The 20590-nt window shown below is 37.5% G+C and overlaps 1 protein-coding gene across 13 annotated transcripts in view; it reads left to right on the top strand.

The window, feature by feature from the left end:
- PARD3 (par-3 family cell polarity regulator) overlaps positions 1-20590 on the top strand; it is a 658792-nt gene that overhangs the window by 439155 nt on the left and 199047 nt on the right. For 7 of the 13 annotated variants that reach the window (XM_084618459.1, XM_084618465.1, XM_084618467.1 and 4 more), the window contains 4 exons: positions 5059-5247; positions 5701-5871; positions 18609-18759; positions 19222-19260. In XM_084618459.1, the coding sequence (XP_084474585.1) occupies positions 5059-5247; positions 5701-5871; positions 18609-18759; positions 19222-19260 (550 nt within the window). The remainder of the gene's footprint in view (positions 1-5058; positions 5248-5700; positions 5872-18608; positions 18760-19221; positions 19261-20590) is intronic. The other 6 variants (XM_084618461.1, XM_084618460.1, XM_084618462.1 and 3 more) reach the window with 1 other exon arrangement.

Here is a 20590-nt window from a genome sequence, read left to right as displayed (position 1 = left end):
GTAAGTGAATAAATCCACAGGTCAGAACAATAGTCGTGTGATCATGAAAAGAAAAATATTAGTATAGACAAGCAGTGGTATTCTTATACCCAGATAAATAAGAAAACACGTGGAAATACTTAGACTTCTGCTTTCACAATGCTTTGATTTCATACTAAATGAAAATCACATGTTAACATTTTTGTTCCTTTGAAAAATGCCTGCAAAATATTCTTTCACTTGCACTTTTATTATCCATTTTAAGCATTAAATTGAAAGCATCTTTGAAGATGGGCTATGTGTTTTTGCTATCAAACTGAAATTTCTTTTGCATGGCTATGAACCCAAATCCTTTGCTTTAAAATGAATCACAACTAGTAAGACAGCAGGATTATGTCAATGCTAGTTCAGTAAAACACGGTACTAGTATATAAACAAATTCCTAACTTAATCTGCATACAACAGGCAAATAATTTCTCTTTGCTGGGATTAAAATTTAAGCAGACCACATTTCCCATAAAATGTTAAAAAAAACAAACACCAAAACCACTCATTTCAAATATAGTTTTTGATATTTAGCAGCTGCTATTTGATTTGTACAGACTGCAGTCTCTGCCAGATGTGATATATTAACTTAGCTAATATGAATGATGACTCTTGGTATATACGTGCTAATAAGATTCATTATTGTTTGTTTAACATATGGGGGAAATTAAAATACTTAACCTAGGAAGAGTTAGGGAGGGAAAGAGAGCACAAGATTTTTTATATTTGTCAGGTTTGAGGAAATTCAAGATAAGTTCTACATCAATTTATAACTAGACAAATAGACACTTTAAGCCAGTAAAACCTATAATGCAAAAAAAGATCGTAACATACTACAAATCATTTTCTTTCTCTTTTAAAAAGTATTTTTTAACAGAGGGAAACGTAGATGGAATCTCTGTGTGTCACTTTTAAATCGATGGACAATGTTTTCTCCACTGGAGGCCCAATTTCATGTCTAAATGAGCTCCTCTTTTTGTATTTGTCTTTAATGCATATCCACCACAGGACTCAGAAGCTTTCAGTGTTCCTTCTCTGAGACAGGCCAAAAACTGAAATTGCAGAGGTGTGCTGCAGACCACCTACATGCTCGGTTTCTAGTACATCTAGCCGTCATACATCTAGCCAGTACTTACATAAATACTAAATTTTGTCTCCGGGAAAACGGTTCTCTATAGACAAAATGAGCTACTATTGACTCCTGTTAACTCTTATGTGTTTGGAGATGTATGTACACACGGATATAGATATATACAAAGACACAGAGAAGGAGAGAGTGAGTGTTGGTACATTTTGATGGGGTTTGGTTTAAGGGCTTGCTTAATATGAAATTGGAATATAATTTGAAACCATGATTGGAAGCCATAAATGATTTTTGCAGGTCATTCCAAACAAGTGTCAATAAAGCCTTCACGTCACATCAAAACAAACTACCATGTGTCCTGTATATGTCACACATAACAGAATAAGTATTTTAGAAATATTTCAGACAATTTTTATGAATTTTATTGAGACTTATTTTAATCTGTCTATCTGTAAAGCCATGATCTCTTAGTACATGAATCCAACTGTACAGGCCTCTGAGGGAGAGAAGAAGAAAATGAATGCATTCTAAAAATCTTGTTAAAATGCAGTAAAATTTCTTTCAATACATAAAAATGCTATGATTTTCGAGTCCGGTTATACTGGGACTTTCCAAGGCTACAAGCAAAAGACAGAAGCTGAGACTCTTCCCTTTCCAGTGATGTGAGGCAACCATTTCTAGCCCTAGTGTCACCTTAAATCTATCACTTGTCCCGTACTAAATATGTCTGTTCTTAGCTTTGGGTCAGTGTAATTTTGAATCCAAAATTCCACATTTGGTAGGAAAGAAGAAAACTGCTATTTTGGTGATTGATTTACAAACTGTTAATAATACTAAATGAGGCTGATGGCATTGCCCTAAGGTTTAGAATGTTTCAAGTTGAAGTACAGATGGATTAATGGGGGCAGAGTGTGGGTAGAGTGGTCAAAGTTAGGTTAAGTGTTTAGGGGCTTCAGGTAAATGTAGTTTATAACATAGTTTTACAATTTATCACACGGGTATCATCACTAGGTATGTAGGATTGTATATATACTAATGAGAAATGAGTTTAATCCTTAAATGGTCTGCTTTTTATTCTATAAATAATTTAGAGATATAAGTATGTTCTTTCAATCTGTGTGGGTGTACAAAGCTTTTTAATTCAATGCTTTGAAAGAAATCAAGAACAAACTGGAGTTTGCCTGAGAGCCTCATGATAAATTTAATTTCTGTTCATTTCTTTATATATTATCGCAAAGTAACAACAGACAAGTTTCAGTGACTTGGTTAGGCTGAGAAAAAATGTCTTCGCTTCCTCAGAGAATGAACCTTGTCTGTAGAGAACACCGCCTGCTTTGTAACCACAGCAAGCCCCTTTGAAAACTCATCCCAGCTTGATTGAAAATTGCTTCCCCCATTAGGTGGGAGTAGTTTGTTGATTTCTCCATCCCATGCTGGTTATTCTTTAGCTTATCCCAGATGAGGTCTTGCAAAGAGAAGACTTCCAAGCAGGAAATTTCTCTACAGGGATAGCAGCAGGAAGTGATAAGAAGGAGATGCTGTTACTAAAATGACAAAATGGACTTAGCAGATTGTCAGTGTCAGTGGTTCCATTTTTACCTTTGTGGAAAATTACAAGTTTTATGATCATTCGAAGATCAGGGCTGAGTTATTAATGGCAGTTTAGGACAGAAACATCATCTGTTCTTTATCTTATTACCTTTTATCTCCACATTCAGTGTATCTAAACACTGCCACAAGTTTGCTGTAGTCGAGAAAGGTTATAATTTAAATGTATACTATATGCAAATTATATTTAAAAAGTAGAAAATTTATCTCAAATATCACTTACTATGAATGGATGCAAGGTGTGAATTTGAAGCCAAAAATTCACCTACATATTTTATCACCCATCGAATTTTTATTACAAATTACATACTTGAGCAGCTTCATTCATTTGGTTGAAGTCATTTCAGATGACCTTTCCTTCAGCAGACTAAGTCTGAACAGAATGTTGTATGGTTGCTAATTGTTTTGGACATGGTGTGTGAAAAATCTTAAGGGAGGTGAATGTTGTTCAGAGATCACAGTACATAGATTCTCTTGTGTGTTTATTTCAGGCATGTCAAAGTATATGAAGCAATACGTTTTTCCTGCAGATCAACTAATCATGAAAATAATGTTGAGGTGTTTGATTGACATACTGAAGCTGCTAATTTGGAGTGTATCAAGATCAAATGGAAGTTATTGCAATTAGGCAGTGATTGTGTTTTCTTTTCATTTTAAATTTTTAAATGCCACATTTTACATTTTTGTGCATTTTAATGCTGTTGAGTGATGTTCTTGGTGCAATTTTTATAGTTTTTAAATTGAGATTCTTAATGTTCAATATGACTTCAATGCAAATTTTATTTTCTTAGAATTGTTAGTATATTATTGTTGGCTAGGGAACATTTTAGTACTATCTGTGTGCTTCGATGTTCTGCAGCATTGTGATTACCAATTAAAGGGGCATTGTCAGTGTTAAAATCATATGTTGTTATGACTTTGCCTCAGTGTACCAGGCTGCAGTCTTGATACCCAACCTCTCAGAGAGGATTAAGGGTAACAAAAATGATCCCACTACAAAGAAGGTGCATGAACTAGATGATCCACCTAGAGGCTCCTAGCCACACACACATCACATATTTTCTGAAACAGGAGGTTGTGTCATCAGTGATGCACATATTAATATCTCCTTTTGTATAGTGGCGTGGCACAGCAGAGACTGGGTTTTTTTCAATACTCACCAGTTTCCATGTGTAGTGCTTACTGTTATTTCAAGCATCTCTTTTCACTCAGATGTCTTTAGAAGATTTTTGCATGGAAATTATGGTATACAGAAGGGAAAACAAACTTGTTGATCTAACATCCCCTCCCCAGCCTGACCTCTCTCTGCCTGCACGGATATGTGAATGCTGCTCCAGTTCTGGCTGCTCAGTGGGGCCCTGCCCCTCATAACAGCAGGCAGCCAACTCTCCACTGGAGTAGTTGCTTGGGCTGTCCTCATCTCAGCAGGCGGTGAAGTTGGAAGCCAGCTGCCTGCAGTTGAACAGTTTAGAGGAAGTGTGGATGGGTGTCACTGAGCAGCTGCCTGCCACACAGTCTAGAGACATTGGCTGGGATAGTCGTTCCTTGGGATGGATTTTCTAAAATTGTGCTCGTGAATGGAGAAAGGAAGGCATGGGATGTATTCAAAGGAATCTGGGACCAGAGGGGTGGCAAGTAAGAACAGTGGTGCAGGGCTGAGCAAGAAAAGAAAGGAAATAGTGATTGGGCCCAGCCTTGACTGTGCAGTTTTTTTGGCACCCAAGAGCAAAAAGGTTTCCTGTTGCTGATTTCAGCTGTAACATTTTTCAAGACATTTATTTTAATACTGATAATTCCAAATGTAGAAATTGGGGCAAGTGAGTAATATTTATCTATCTTCCTGCTGTTTGTTTCCTCCTGTGGTTTAAAATACATAAATACCACAGATGATTAAATTATTGTACATACCATATGTATTTGCAAGTAAGAAAGTATAATAATTTAAATACTTCTAATACAGTTTTCCTCTGGCTAGTAAAATGGTTTGTGTCAGTATTGAAAGTGCTCCATATATATGGCCCTTAAACTTTTTACTAGCCAATGATGGGTTAAGCATATGCGCACGCGGCTGCACTTTCTCCACTCTCTGGTTCTAGGAATCATCTGGAGGTGATACCAGATGCTCTATTAACATGAAGAAAAGAAGTACTTGTGGCACCTTAGAGACTAGCCAATTTATTTGGATTTCTCCATGGAACTTCAATGGGAAATATTGTGATATTGCAGTTAAAGAACGTTTCTTTAACGTTAACTGTTAGACTGTTAACGTTAACTGTTAGCCAGAAGACAATTGCGAGCAAAAAACATTTTAAAATAATGCCATGCTAATCCTTTCCTGACAGAAATCAGAGGAGGAAGATCTTGTTCTTACACCTGATGGCACCAGGGAATTCCTGACATTTGAAGTTCCACTTAATGATTCTGGATCAGCTGGTCTTGGTGTCAGTGTCAAAGGTAACCGGTCAAAAGAAAACCATGCGGATTTGGGAATCTTTGTCAAGTCCATTATTAATGGAGGAGCAGCGTCTAAGGTAAGAGGAATATCCATCTGTCTTTGTTTTCCCACTATTTAGGTCACAGCTTTCAGGAGGAGAATGGGATTTCTGTGTTCATTTGAACTCGTATTTTCTAATTTCTCTCTCAAATGTAGCTTTTAGATTGCTACTCAGATTCACATATTTGTGTGTCTCAGGATTTAAACAACCTTTAAAGGCTCTCTGGAAGGAAGAAAGCAATCACTGGCACATTTCTATTAGTATGCTATTTGGGTAAACAGATTATGATAATGGCTTGAAGTGCAAATGTATAAATGATTGGAACATACACTTCCTACAATGGCTGCTTAAAAGCTATTATACCAGTGTTCATTTGGCCATAAACTATTAGGATTAAGCAAAAGTTTGGGGTTTTTTTTTTCTAAAGACATAAAGTTCCTTTATAACACATTATTTTATGTGACTGATTGCTACCTTTTCTCTTGCCAGGATGGCAGGCTTCGAGTGAATGATCAGCTAATAGCTGTAAATGGAGAATCATTATTAGGCAAGACAAACCAAGATGCTATGGAAACCCTAAGAAGATCCATGTCTACAGAAGGAAACAAACGAGGAATGATTCAGCTTATTGTAGCTAGACGAATAAGTAAATGCAATGAGGTAAAGAATACACTCTTTATTTAGTGTCTGAAAGCTTTAAATACTTTTGGATATTCTTGCTGATAGAAGATTTGATGCTTCCTTAGGGGCCAGGAAAATAGTACTTAAAAATCAATAACAATGTAGTGTGGAATTATTTCAATTTCAGTTTTATACCCATTAAACTTATTACCAGAACAATGAAGTTGATTTCTTTTGAGTATATTATTTCTTTTTGAGCATATTTATCAATAAATAATAGTAAACACTACATAGAGGTACATTGATTTTGTAATTGGATTACACTATCAATATGAGTATAGGGGGGTTTATGCAATATTTTTTCTCAAATGCAATTTATGTTTTTATACTTTAGATTTAATGGTCTTTCTGTTTTTAATTTGTGAAGTGTGAAGCTTTTAGGATGGAGTGAATTTTTTAGTGCACTATTGGAAACAGAATAATTTCAAGTTCTACTGCAAGCTTCTATAAAACTGAAAATAGCACATATTTGAAATTCCCAATCAGAACAGAATTATTGTGCCACCTCCCCAGTTAAGCATATACCCAGTCTTTGCAGGGGAAACAAGAATCTTGAATTCAGGACTTACCCAGAACTAAAAATAAAGATGGAAATCACTTTCAAATATTTTTAAGTTTTATCAAACATGTTGATTTTAAATTTTTAATTTCTTTTCATGGTGCCTAATAGTTTACCTTTGACACTAAATTAAATAATATTATGTAGCAGAATATCTATCTACCTATCTAAAATTTTAAAGCCATGTTTGAACATAACACTGATTACACTAAGTGCATTTGGATCCAGTGGCTCATTCATTAGTGCATGATTTTAGTGTTAACTGCCTTCTTGCCATCTGAAGTATAGATTATTAGAGAGAAAACCACCACAGGTTCATATTATTTCTTATATTTAGGGATCCAAATTTTCTCATCTCATTAGCACTGAAGGAATTCTGACTTTGTATATTGGTCTTATCCTATCTAATCAGAAGAATTGTTGGGGATGGGGGAAATCCCACTCGGCAATTTTTCAGGAAGTCTTCCATTTCTGTCTGCTGTCAAATTTTTTATCTGCTTTTACATACTGAGGATGAAATGTTTTAAATTTGGGTAACACAGGGCCCAGGCCTTATAAAAAGGTCTATATGAAGGAAATCTGCCAATTCTTAATGGAGACTTAGCAAATGTGTCTGGATAATATTTTTAGAAATATAATGAGGCAAATCCAGCCCTGGTCTAAGTCAGCCGGATTTGTCTCCCCACTTACATTAGAACGAGGTCTGATTAAGAAAAGATTAGGTCTATATGATATTCATCATGGTTGCTACACAAAAGTCACATGGCAACAACAGCAAAACTCAGTCTGAGTCTCTCCTGCTTCCAGCCTGGAAATCCCGTCTTAATGCCTGACACAAATATAATAAAATGTACTTGTGAGGGAGAGAGGGTTGTGTCCACTTGGCTCTCATTTACCAGTTTTTTAGCTTTCCCAACTCCTTGGTGGGCTAGTGAGATGAACCATGGTGACCTACCTGGCTTGATGTTGTGCAGTTATTGGCACTGCTTGCACCTTGGTAAACTGTATTTAAGCAAGATTTTTGAGACTGCTTCTGTTTTGTCCTGGAATGCTTACTTTCACCACACTTGCCAAAAGCAAAACATGGTGGCTGTGGTATTTATATGATGGAACGTAGCTTTCACAGGCCAAAAAATGACCTTCCTGCCCAGTAGGAAAGATACAGGCCCAGTTGCTTAAAGTCACTGTGCCCACGCTTGAATAGAACATAATAAGAAAAGCAAAAACTCTTCTCAGGTGGGTCCCACAATCCTCTCCCTAAACTGCCTTTGTTATTTATTTAGGAACACTCCAATCTTTAAACCCCAAGCTGATGGCCACAGTGACTGGGAATCATAGAATCATAGAATAGAATATCAGGGTTGGAAGGGACCTCAGGAGGTCATCTAGTCCAACCCCCTGCTCAAAGCAGGACCAATCCCCAATTTTTTCACGAAATGGCCCCCTCAAGGATTGAACTCTCAACCCTGGGTTTAGCAGGCCAATGCTCAAACCACTGAGCTATCCCTCCTCCCATCTTTATGTACAGCATTAAGTAATTGACAATTATGGTAGTATGTTCCTACCTGAGAAGCATCAGATATTGGCAATTTCTTGGACTGTGCAAGATTCTGGCTGCCAGACTTATGAACCTATAGTGTGGCAAACCTTATGTCAGCAACAGTGGTGAACATTACTCTCTGGTGGGCTAGTGTGTCCTCCTGAAATCTCTCTCCAGCTGCCACCTAACCATTATGCAGCCTTGATAAAGTTTTAGTTGAAAAGTGTTCTGAGCTGTGTCCCAAACAAACCATCCACATGCCAGCAAGTCTACACAACAGAAGAGATGGCATGGTGAAGGCCTAGAATGATGCAACTCATACAAAGGAGGGTGTCCTTCAAAAAGTATTTTCCTCAGGAGTCGACTTCTGCATTTCCAGGTGGTCATAAAGAAAAATTCTACCTCTTCTCATAGTAAAATATTAGAGAAAAGACAGTCTGTCTTTCTTTTTGGAGAATCTGGTCAAAAATGAAAGTGTGCTTGTATTCTCAAGAGTGTCTGTAAAAATTGCACTTTCCTATTTGACTGGTTGTATTCCCTGTGTTAGAGTGGTATCTGCCAACTTTGGTGACAAAAAATAGTTTATGTTCCTGTTAATCTTGCAGAGCCAACACAAGATGGAGGGAGCTAGATTATGTATGTTTCATCTTGTGTATCATCAAATACAGCCCAGTAAACAATTTTGCAAGTTGAAAATCAAGGTGGGTTCTTACATGATTCTGTCTTGTAACCCTGCCTGCTGTTAGCAATAAGATAGAATCAGTTTGATATTAAGCAACTGGGGTACATGAAGCTTACTTATTGCATTTTTTGAACCATTTTTAATTTCTTGTAAATATTGTTTTTAATGGTTAAATTTTTACTTGTAAAATTAGTCATTTGATCTGGAGTTGGGGGCCTGGGGAGAGAGAAGGATAGAGAGAATAAAGTGGAAGTGTAGAATAGCACATTTTAGAGTCCCTTTTCAGAGCAGAATTTGTCTAAGGCCTAATCCTGTTTCCTCTGAATGAAATAACATTTTGGCCATTGAATTGGATGGAAGTAAGATTGATAGACCAATGTCCCATGGTTCTACAAGGGACAGATAGTTAGATATTTAAGTTAAATAGCATCTTTACATTTCTAATTTCTGAGCTTACTTAATTAGAGCAGTTTGGAAAGCTTTTTCAAATATTTCTTTTGTCATATTCATATTATTTTTATACAACTCCAGCAGTTCATGAGCCACACTAAGCTTATAAAGCAAATGAAGCTACAATAACTGCTGTAAAAACTAGATAAACATCGCATTTTGTATTCATCAACGTGCTAATGAGGGGATCATTTGTACTGACAGGTCAAATATAACATAGTAGAATCAAAAGAGACCAGTGTAACTTCCCAGAAGGTAAAAAACATTACTATATTGTTATTGCTTTAGTAATAAGCAATAAGCATTATCTCTAGAAGCAGTTTTCATTGACTCACCAGAAGATAGAGTATAATCCAGCCAGGCTTTCAAGTAAATTTTGATATAGTAAATATTGAAATAAGCATAGAGAGGATTGTTGTTCTAAATAAACTTCAAACCAAGCCAGGTGTTTGAATTTCTCTGCTCTACAACGGGGCAGGGCACAATCATGTAGCTAAATGTCTGTCAAGATCTCCATTATAAACCTTGCAAAACCATTACAAACCCATGTTTACTATCTCAGCCATTTCAAGTGAAATCACGCCGTTGATATTACATGTATGTTGCTAGCCCAGAGATGAGGAGTATATATTTCAAACATTCTGGGTTTTTCTGGTTGTTGGTATTTTAATTACATTTAATAAAGTTACATCTTTTGCTAAAATCTATGTTATCAAATTGACAATTTTGGGGTATTCTGTGACACATAACATAAGAACAGCCATACTGGGTAGACCAATGGTCCATCTAGCACAGAATGCTGTCTTCCAGTAGTGGCCAATACAGGTGCTTCAGAGGGAATGAACAGAACAGGTAATCATCAAGCGATCCATCGCCTGTCACCCATTCCTAGCTTCTGGCAACAGAGGCTAGGGACACTTCAGAGCATGGTTTTGCATCCTTCCCCAACCTGCCTAATAGCCCTCCTGGGTATAACTAGTATTCTATATTGACCCCCACATATACTGGAAAACTGAGGCACAGAAAGGTTAGGTGATGTACTCAGTGTCAAACATCAGTAGCAGAGATGGGTAGAGTTTGCAGTAGGCTGGTCTTAAAATTAGTATTGGCTATATTTAATAAAGGTTTCTGGAGCTGCTGGCAGGTTTCTAATGATCTATCAGCCAGCTTTCTGCTCACTTAGCACATTGATGCCTTCTGTCATGTCATTTCTTGTTAAATCATTGAGATGCCTAAGATGTAAAAAGAAATGCCAGACTCCTTACATTAGGGTTTTTATTATTATTATTATTGTGCTGGATGGGCAGACAGCTGGCTTCTGTATCACCATAATGCGTGCACAACCCTCAAGCACCAGCACCCGCCAAATCAGCACAGCTGTTAGGCATATGTATTGAGCCCAGAAAATAAGAATTATTACTTACCCAGCTCTATTTCCCTTCTCTCCCTCCATCCTGGACAGCTTGCAATGACAGATACCCACACTGGCACTGAATTACTCATTGTATGGGCTAGGTGAATATCTGCTATCAGGAGGGAGACCAGTACATGGTCACTCACGTTGCAATAAGACACAGGTTTCCATAGTCTAATTAACTTGTTCAATTAAGTATTTTTGAGAAATTTTTGAGACTCAGCTCCAAACATGCCAAAGGAAAATACGTTTGGTAGATTTCCATGCTCCTAAATCCTTTGTGTGTCTCTGCTCATCTCTCTTCCTCCTGCTTCTGAATGCAGAACAAAGCACAGCTCAGAGCTAGAGAGCAATAGCAAGCCCCTGTCTTCATCTATTTTAACACTAAAGTGATGGGAACTGGATCATCTGTCCCACTCACTTTCCTTCATCACTTTGACATAATTTGGGTGCATTATAGAGGGAAGAAACAGGGCAAACAAATTAGCCCTCCTACTTGTATATGTGTGAATGCATTTAACTTTAGTTGCCATACTGAGACATGTAGTACATTCATTTTCCAACCTCCAGTCTCTCTTGGAGTGGATAGTGCCACTAATTATTGATTCTGTGTCAGAAAAGATATCTCAAATAGAACAGCCAATTTCTTAAAAATAGTTAAGCCAGTAAAAAATCTGCCCAAGTATCCAAGCTCCAAACATATCTGGAAATATTGAAAAGTAAATTATGGGCATGGTGTACTCCAAATCCTCATCTTCACATCTCTTCATAATTCCATCCCACACCTCCTTCTATTTCCTTCTTTCTGCCCAGTCCTTTTCTTCTGTCTACTCCCTTTATCTCTTTCACCCACATTTTTCTTATGCCTGAAACAGAATATCACTACATGCCTGCCAAGCTCCAACCCATCGCTGATTTTTAAAAAACGAAACCCAAGAAACTTCCAAAGAAACCTCCTAAACCTATGGTGCAACTTTTTCTGCAAAACGTTCCAGCTGGATGCACTTGCGCCATTCTGTGTGTGGTTTTATGTTATACTGGCCGTGGCTTTATTAAGTAAGTTGGTTGGGGAAGAGATGTGTTATTTCTTTGGTACACTGAATCAGTGGCACAGTGCTGTGGACACCAACAGCACTTTCTATATAAAATAATTAATAGCACACAAACCAGAATTAACCTCCTCACCGGCCATTGCTTAAGTTTTCCCATTTTACAAGTTTGTACCTGGTTTGGGAGGCTAAATTAGATGTTAACAATCAAAAACCTATTTAATTTTGGCAGTAGTATTCTGAAAGGAACTGTGTTGGGAAAGGAGGTCTGAGTAATTTGGACACATTAGCCTACAAAAAGCAGAAGAGAAGGGAAGAAGAAAGCTTGGAGAATAATTTTGTGCAGCAGAAAGGAATTTAAGTCTCGTGAAGTTAGAATGCAGTGCTCTATTTAACAAATTTCTATAGCCTCTTCTCTAAAACCACAAATGCTTTCATGTCAATCAGAGTTTTGATAAATTACGTTCTGAATGGGAATGAGAGAGCTGGATGATTGTTCCATTTATAAAGATGCATGATCTGAAATTTGATTTCATCCCTTATACAGATTAATATTTTGGCGGCAGATAACCTTTCACATACTTATGGTCATAACTTCACATGGGAAGATATTGACAGGGACCAAGTTAGTTGTTCTTTTATCGTCCAGATAAGGAGCAGATAGTGCACATAGTTTTTAGCAACCAGCTGGTTCTCATCTGAGTGATAAAGGGCCATGATGGAGATCCTCATTCTTAGTTTAAAAAAAACAACCAAAACCTGACTCCCTTAAGATGAAGACAACCTGCAGCGTGGAACATTTTGCTTGTGATTCTGAGATGGTTTGGTTAATGCAGCCCATTGTAGTTTAGTACTAGTGCACAACGGTGGAACCATCGAGCGATGCTGCTGCTACCAGTAATCATTGAGGCAAAATGATGGGAGCCAGTAGCATTTTTGTGAGACGCTAGCCTTCATAGTCATGCCTTTATTGAAAATGGGAAGCTTGTAAGATTTTGTTTACATTAGCTGCCCTTTATCTGTTAATCAAGTTAAATAATGCCAAGATAGCAACGAAACCAGTTTAGGAGGGAATGAAGCCACCTATCAGGAAAAACAGCTCTTCATTTTTACTGTACTGTTGCTTTTACTGTCCATTGCTTTGTCTTGCTAGCAGCATTTACTCCAACTTTGACATATTTTTTTTACACAAACTTTCCTGAAACAAGGGTAGACAAAAGATTTATTGAAAAGCCCTTTGTGTACCTCCCATCCAGTTTTTGTTACTGTAGAAAAGGCATTGTATCTTTTGTTAAATATTTGTGTAGCTGACTGTTGATGTCTTTATTTAGATCTCTCATTTGAGATTCTAATTAGAAACTGAAAAAACTCTTTCCCATGAAAATAGTAAAATACATGGTTCCTGTTACAAAGCACAACCATCTAAACACAATGATCTTGTTGTTTATTATTTATGCACACTGCAGCTTATCAGCCTACCTGGTGTGAATTTCTATGAATTTCTCTATGGTTCTAAACTTTCTTCGTGTATCTTTCTAAAAATCTGTTGGGATTGTCTCTCAGGGGAGTTTGATAGTTGTCTTTAGAGCTTCGTTGTCACATGGAAAATGGTTACATTATACAGTTGAGTAAAAAGCTAGACATTTGTTACTTGAACTCAGGGATACAGGGCTATCTTTCTGGGAAAATAAATCATTTGATTGCATAAGTTTACTAATCTATTTAGACTCATTTTCACACTTTCTTTTAACAAAGTGAAATAAAGATTAGTTCATCTTTGAATATAATTGGCATGGAAGTTAAATTCCTGAACACTCTATGTATTTTTTTACAGCATTTCAAATTTTAACATTTTTATTCTTCCCAAATTTGCCTTTGATTTCTTTGCATCAGAGGCTTAGAATATTGTTTAATTTACTTTTTAGTAAAGCTGCCACTTGTAATCTGCAATTTAAAAAAACCTAATAAAACAAATCCTCATTTCACAATTTAAACCTTAGTGAGTCTAATTCACTTGCACTGCAAGTTTATTATTCTTCTGCAGCTTGACGTGCCTCCAATTGCAATTGTGTTGACCCTTCAATGCAGGATCTCCCCAGTGCTTATCAAACTGGGAAAGATAAGTCCACAATTTGGAACTTCATTAAATATCTCATTTATATTAAACAGATGATAGCTTAGAACAGAAATAATAATTTTACAGACGTATGACCTCTGACTCTGGTCTTTGTGGTCATCATCTTCGGAATGCAATGAATTTCTCAAATGCCCACCCACTCTGTGTTCCTGGCATGGAGCCAGTCACCAAATGTCATATGATGTTAGCCCATTGGGTTGACTTCAAAGCCTCTCTTGTGAAGATTGTAGTTGAATGCTTTGTAGCTCTTGAAGCAGATTTTATTTAAAGACTTTAATAGCATAAATTGCTTTGTCATGCTAGAAATTTGAATAGTATGAATCATAATGGGGAGCTATTTAAAAATGTTGCTTATTATTTTAAGTTGTGAAAGTACAAACTGTTCTTCTTCCTTTAGAGACTATTCCTGAGAAGTGCTGAGTACTCTCAGTGCTTGGTGACTTCCAAGGCATTGCAGTATGCCCCAAATCTTCTGGGAAGCATTCAGTATAGGGCAGTGTAGAAAGCATTAATAGCAGTTAATTCTCATGATTAAAACATTAATCGTGGTTTAAATCACGCTGTTAAACAGTAGAATGCCAATGGAAATTTATTAAATATTTTTGGATGTTTTTCTACATTATTAAATATATTGATTTCAATTACAACACAGAATACAAAGTGTACAGTGCTCACTATTATTATTTTTGATTACAAGTATTTGAACTGTAAAAATAAAAAGTACTGTAGTGCGATCTCTTTATAGTGAAAGTGCAATTTACAAATGTAGACTTTTTTTTGTTACATAACTGCACTCAAAAACAAAACAGTGTAAAACTTTAGAGCCTACAAGTTCACTCAGTCCTACTTCTTGTATAGCCAATCGCTAAGACAAATGAATTTGTTTACCTTACAAGAGACAGTGCTGCCCATTTCTTATTTACGATGTCACCTGAAAGTGAGAACAGGCATTCGCATGGCAATTTTTGTAGCCGGCATTTCAAGGTATTTACATGCCAGATATGCTAAACGGTCGTATGCCCCTTCATGCTTCAGCCACTATTCCAGAGGACATGTTTCTATGCTGCTGATGCTCGTTAAAAAAAATGCAATCATTACTTTGTGACTAAACTTCTTGGGGGAGAATTGTATGTCTCTTGCTCTGTTTCACCCGTATTCTGCCATGTATTTCATGTTATAGCAGTCTTGGATGATGACCCAGCACATGTTAGTTTAAGAACACTTTCACTGCAGATTTGTCAAAACGGAAGGAAGGTACCGATGAGAGATTTCTAAATATAGCTACAGCACTCAAATCAAGGTTTAAGAATCTGAAGTGCCTTCCAAAATCTGAGGGGGATGAGGTGTGGAGCATGCTTTCAAAAGTCTTAAACGAGCAACACTCTGATGCAGAAACTACAGAACCCAAACCACAAAAAAGGAAAATCAACCTTCTGTAGGTGGCATCTGACTCATGATGTTGAAAATGAACATGTGTCAGTCCACATTGCTTTGGATCATTATCAAGCAGAATCTGTCATCAGCATGGATGCTTGTCCTCTGGAATGGTGGTTGAAGCGTGAAGGGGCATAGGAATCTTTAGCGCATCTGGTATGTAATTATCTTGCGACGCCGGTTACAGCAGTGCCATGCGAATGTCTGTTCTCACTTTCAGGTGACATTGTAAACAAGAAGAAGGCAGTATTATCTTTTGAAAATGTAAACAAACTTGCTTGAGCGATTGGCTGAACAAGTAGTAGGACTAAGTGAACTTGTACATGCTAAAGATTTACATTGTTTTTGTTTTAATGCAGTTTTTTTGTACATATTTCTACATTTGTAAGTTCAACTTTCATGATAAAGAGATTGCACTACAGTACTTGTATTAGGTGAATTGAAAAAATACTATTTCTTTTGCTTTTTACGGTGCAAATATTTGTAATAAAAAATAAATATAGAGTGAGCACTATGCATTTCGTATTCTGTATTATAATTGAAAACAATATATTTGAAAATGTAGAAAAAATCCAAAATATTTAAATAAATGGTATTCTCTTATTGTTTAACAGAACAATTAATCGAGATTAATTTTTTAATTGCTTGACAACCCTAATTCAGTACCTTGCAGAATCTGGGCACTAGTGTATTTTGATAGATCATGAGATATTTATATGCTAAAGGATTCATATAACAATATTGTGCATTGACTTCTAAACATAGCTTTAGATAAAATGGCCAAAACATACTGACCTTTGATGCCCTAAATGATTACAAAACAACGCAATTATTTTTGCTGTATTAGTTCATCAGAATTTCTCCTCAGGGGATCTGGGAATTAATTTAATAGCTAAGCTGAGGGTTGACATTTTGTCCAAAATACCCATCATCACTCAGTTATCAGTAACTACAAGGATCCAAATGACTGGTTCAGGCACCTCAAAAAAGCTCAGTAAGCAGAGTGATTGGACAGTTCAGGAATTGGATAATGGGAGATGAAGTCTTTCATGTCTGTGGTTATTAGCCTAAGTGAAACAAGTTGGAAGTCTCAACTGGTTCCCTTGTGGACATGTGTTCATATCACTCCTGGGACCCTTAGTGGAAGTCTCAGCAGAGAGGCTAACAGAGATGCTGTTGCACCTAGATCAGTGGTACTCAGACCTCAGTGGTTCAGGAGCGAAATCAGTGATCAACATTACCCGAAAGAGCCACATTAGTGTGAATTCATTGTTTCATTTACTATCATACTATCTAGTCATATTATTCTCACAGCAAAATGACTGACCACGTATTATTTTATCAATTACAGTTGATTAATAACACAGCAAAAGCATCCTGATTGGTTAATAACTTAGAGTGGTTACAGAGTAACAGCCGTGTTAGTCTGTATTCGCAAAAAGAAAAGGAGTACTTGTGGCACCTTAGAGACTAACCAATTTATTTGAGCATAAGCTTTCGTGAGCTACAGCTCACTTCATCGGATGCATACCGTGGAAACTGCAGCAGACTTTATATATACATAGAGAATATGAAACAATACCTCCTCCCACCCCACTGTCCTGCTGGTAATAGCTTATCTAAAGTGATCATCAGGTGGGCCATTTCCAGCACAAATCCAGGTTTTCTCACCCTCCACCCCCCCCACAAAAATTCACTCTCCTGCTGGTGATAGCCCATCCAAAGTGACAACTCTTTACACAATGTGCATGACAATCAAGTTGGGCTATTTCCTGCTAAGTCATTATGCAAGGTAGCCTGTGTCCTCTTGTTTTTTCCTCCCCCCCCCCCCCCCCGATGGTCTGGTTTAACTTGGACTTAAACTTGGAGAGTGGTCAGTTTGGATGAGCTATTACCAGCAGGAGAGTGAGTTTGTGTGTGTATGGGGGTGGGGGGGATGTGAGAAAACCTGGATTTGTGCAGGAAATAGCCCAACTTGATTGTCATGCACATTGTGTAAAGAGTCGTCACTTTGGATGGGCTATCATCAGCAGGAGAGTGAATTTGTGTGGGAGGGTGGAGGGTGAGAAAACCTGGATTTGTGCTGGAAATGGCCCACCTGATGATCACTTTAGATAAGCTATTACCAGCAGGACAGTGGGGTGGGAGGAGGTATTGTTTCATATTCTCTGTGTATATATAAAGTCTGCTGCAGTTTCCACGGTATGCATCCGATGAAGTGAGCTGTAGCTCACGAAAGTTTATGCTCAAATAAATTGGTTAGTCTCTAAGGTGCCACAAGTACTCCTTTTCTTTTTTAGAGTGGTTAATAATTAAATCACACAGTGCTTTAATATCATGTGCTACTGAGAGCTGCCAGAGACACATTGAAGAGCCACTTGCAGCTTGGGAGCCTCAGTCCGAGTATCGCTGCCTTAGATGATGTCAAAATTGTATTTATTTCACCCTATAAGAGCTTTGCTTTCCCCTGAAGTCTGATTCTCTTTAGTACATTGAGGAAAACCTATTTTTTCTTCTTTCTGAAAATCTATTCTGTGCATATAGGAAGAGAGGTGACTAGATTCTCCCAGAGAAAACACAGGGGCACCCTCCAGACACACACTAGACAGTTCTGATGAAGGACAGCTGGGAGAGGGGGAGAGAAATGGTGTTTGTTCTTTCTCCCCCTATTTGCATGACCAATCAACATCCTTCTGCACCACATAGGGGATCTGGTTTTTCATACATGAGTGGAGTTCTGTCTTGAGGACTCATGCTGGACAGAGGACTCTTGGCTGTGTAAGGGACCTGTCGGGTTTTGGAAATGCTGATTGTTGTGAAACTGACAGGGATGCCGCAAAAGGCCCTGAAAACATGGGACATTCACAGATTTGATGGGCATGTGAAATCTCTTTACCCTAAGGGGAAAAGTCTGAGCAAAGACTTTATCATAAACAGCAGGTTTTCATGTATGTCAATACTAATGTGTACAACAGGGATTTTCATGTGGGATCCCATGATAATTATGTACAAAAGCAAATTTCACCATTTCAAAAAGGGTCAGAGGCCCAATTCCAAATGGAGTTCCCTGTTCTCCTCTGCTTGAAGGAGTCTTGTCCTGACAACCTATCAATGTGTGAAAGAGGCCAAGTTGTTTGTCAGATAATATTGAAACATGCAAACTGTACATTTCAGGAATTATGCTGCAAAGGTAGACCAAAATGTGATGTTTTTTGTCTACATATTTTCTGTTGAAACGATTGAAATCTGACAAGGCACCATGGGAGGTGCAGTGTAAAGTGTCATGGAAAGTTGGTCATTAAGCAGAGCTGTCACTGCAAATTATTTTGGGTCCGGGATGAAAAGTTCTAGCGCATTTGGTGCCCAGCCGGGTCCAGGCCTTAGGCAAGTTGTTATCGTCCCCCCATGCTGTTAAATGGACTTCAGTGCTGATTTTCCTCTCTCTATGCAGTTGGAGTCACCTGGAAGCCCTCCTGGGCCAGAGCTGCCTATAGACACTATACTGGATGACAGGGAACGTAGAATTTCTCATTCGCTGTACAGTGGGATTGAGGGTCTCAGCGAATCGCCCACAAGAACTGCAGCACTAAGTAGGATAATGGGTGAGTCAAGTAGACTCTGCTAATCAGATCTTGTTTTTGTCCTTTCTTTGGCTCATTGAAGGGTGATTAATGTATTATTTATGTGCGAAGCATGGAACATGAAAGTGGCAATGACCAATTTAAAGCATGCCTTTTTAAAAGAATTGTTCATCACAAGCCTTCTAGCTAGCTTAATGTGAGAGGGGAAGTCAATCAATTGATTGATATAGTAAGTTTCAGATCCCAAAACAGGTGGCAGAACATTTAAAATGTTTTTCAGTGTCTGAAGTGAGAAGCTACACTTCATGTTAGTCTTTTTGGTCTGAGTGGTGAAGTTTCATACAAATAAAATGTCAGTGAATATTACTATAAAGAATGTATGGTTATGTTTCAGCACTGATTCACCTTCACTTTAATCATGCTCAAAAAGAAAATAACGTAAACTGAAGCCAATATGTGTAATAACGTCTTTCCTTATTTCAGATGAATTTCTGCTTTGCAGGGCACCAGTTTTAAAACCTTGTAAGTGATTTTTATGCATCCTTTGTTTGGATTCTGTGCCGTACTGTCTGCATAGCCCCCAGTGGGTAATGAGGTTATTAGCACTTGCTCTGCAGCAGTTCAGCTTTCTACTAACAGATTTAGTTCATAAAGACTTGTCTTGCCACAGGAGTGGTTGGACTTACTGAGTAGCTCAATCATGGGATTAACTTGTAAGGATTTTCAAATTTAAAACACAAGAAGATGTTTGATTAAAATAGCACCTGACATAAAATACTTCTATTGCTAGCTTGAGTTGCAAGTCCTGAACTCCAACATAGCCATTACATCCACTGCCTTTTTGTATGTTTGACATATATGTACAACGTTAAAATTGGAGATCCTGTTATAGAATTGACATGAGGAAGAGTGAATTTAGTTTTCAGTTCCCTAGGATAGCTATTCAGCTTCAGAAAGTGAAAATCTCCATTTATGGCATTTTGCTAGTTATTGCTTTGTAAATATTTCTCCTTGTACTTTTTGAAGTAGAAAAATCATCCTTTCTTAGACCGCTGTGAAACACCACAGTTTTGGTTTGTGAGATTTTGTATCCGTTCAGTCATATTGTAATCTGAATGCATGCAGCAAAGCCAAAACTAAAACTGAAAAGTTATCTTAAGCTCTATTGCATTGCATTTTGTACTAGCCAAAAGAAAAATAATGTGACCAAGTATCACAAATCCACGAAACTTTGTCTCAAAAAATTCACGTCTGTCTAAAGAAAGTGACAAGTTTTATTTTGAGATCTGATTAAAAGTTCAAGGAGTGAAAATCTGTCTGAAATTGTTAGCACTGTAGTTTTAAAAGTGACACTAGTCTAATTTTGCTATTTCAGTTTTCCAGATAAAATATTTGTACAGCACTTAGCTACTGTTTTTTTTCTATCAGTGTGCAGGGGATTTACGTGTAAAATTCATATATGCATTAATGAGTTACCATGTAAACATCTTGTGCAGCAACAGGTGAATAGGCCCTGAGAGAGGGTATTTGGTATGCATGTCAAGGGATACACTATAATTTGACATCAAAGGAATATAGGATTTGCCCTGCTGAATAAAACTAGTTGTCCATCAAGTCCAGTTTCTTTCTTTCAACAGCGACCAATAGCTGAAGTCTCAGCAGGCAAAAACAAACAAAACCTTACCCCTTCCAAAACCCCTTAAAACCTACTATTCCCCTGGCCAGCTCTGCAGTGTGTGCTGTGCATATAGGGGATAAAAGTCCATCCAGACTCTTGCAAATATTCATTTTAGGGATGATTAGTGCTATGAAATTAGGTTGGCTTAACTACAATGCTCAAGGCTGTGAAAAA

The sequence above is a fragment of the Lepidochelys olivacea genome (genome assembly GCF_965140295.1).
Source record: "Lepidochelys olivacea isolate rLepOli2 genome assembly, chromosome: 2".
NCBI classification, from domain to species: domain Eukaryota; kingdom Metazoa; phylum Chordata; order Testudines; family Cheloniidae; genus Lepidochelys; species Lepidochelys olivacea.
The sequence above is the reverse complement of the archived record's forward strand: the minus strand, read 5'-3'. Positions and strand labels throughout refer to the sequence as shown.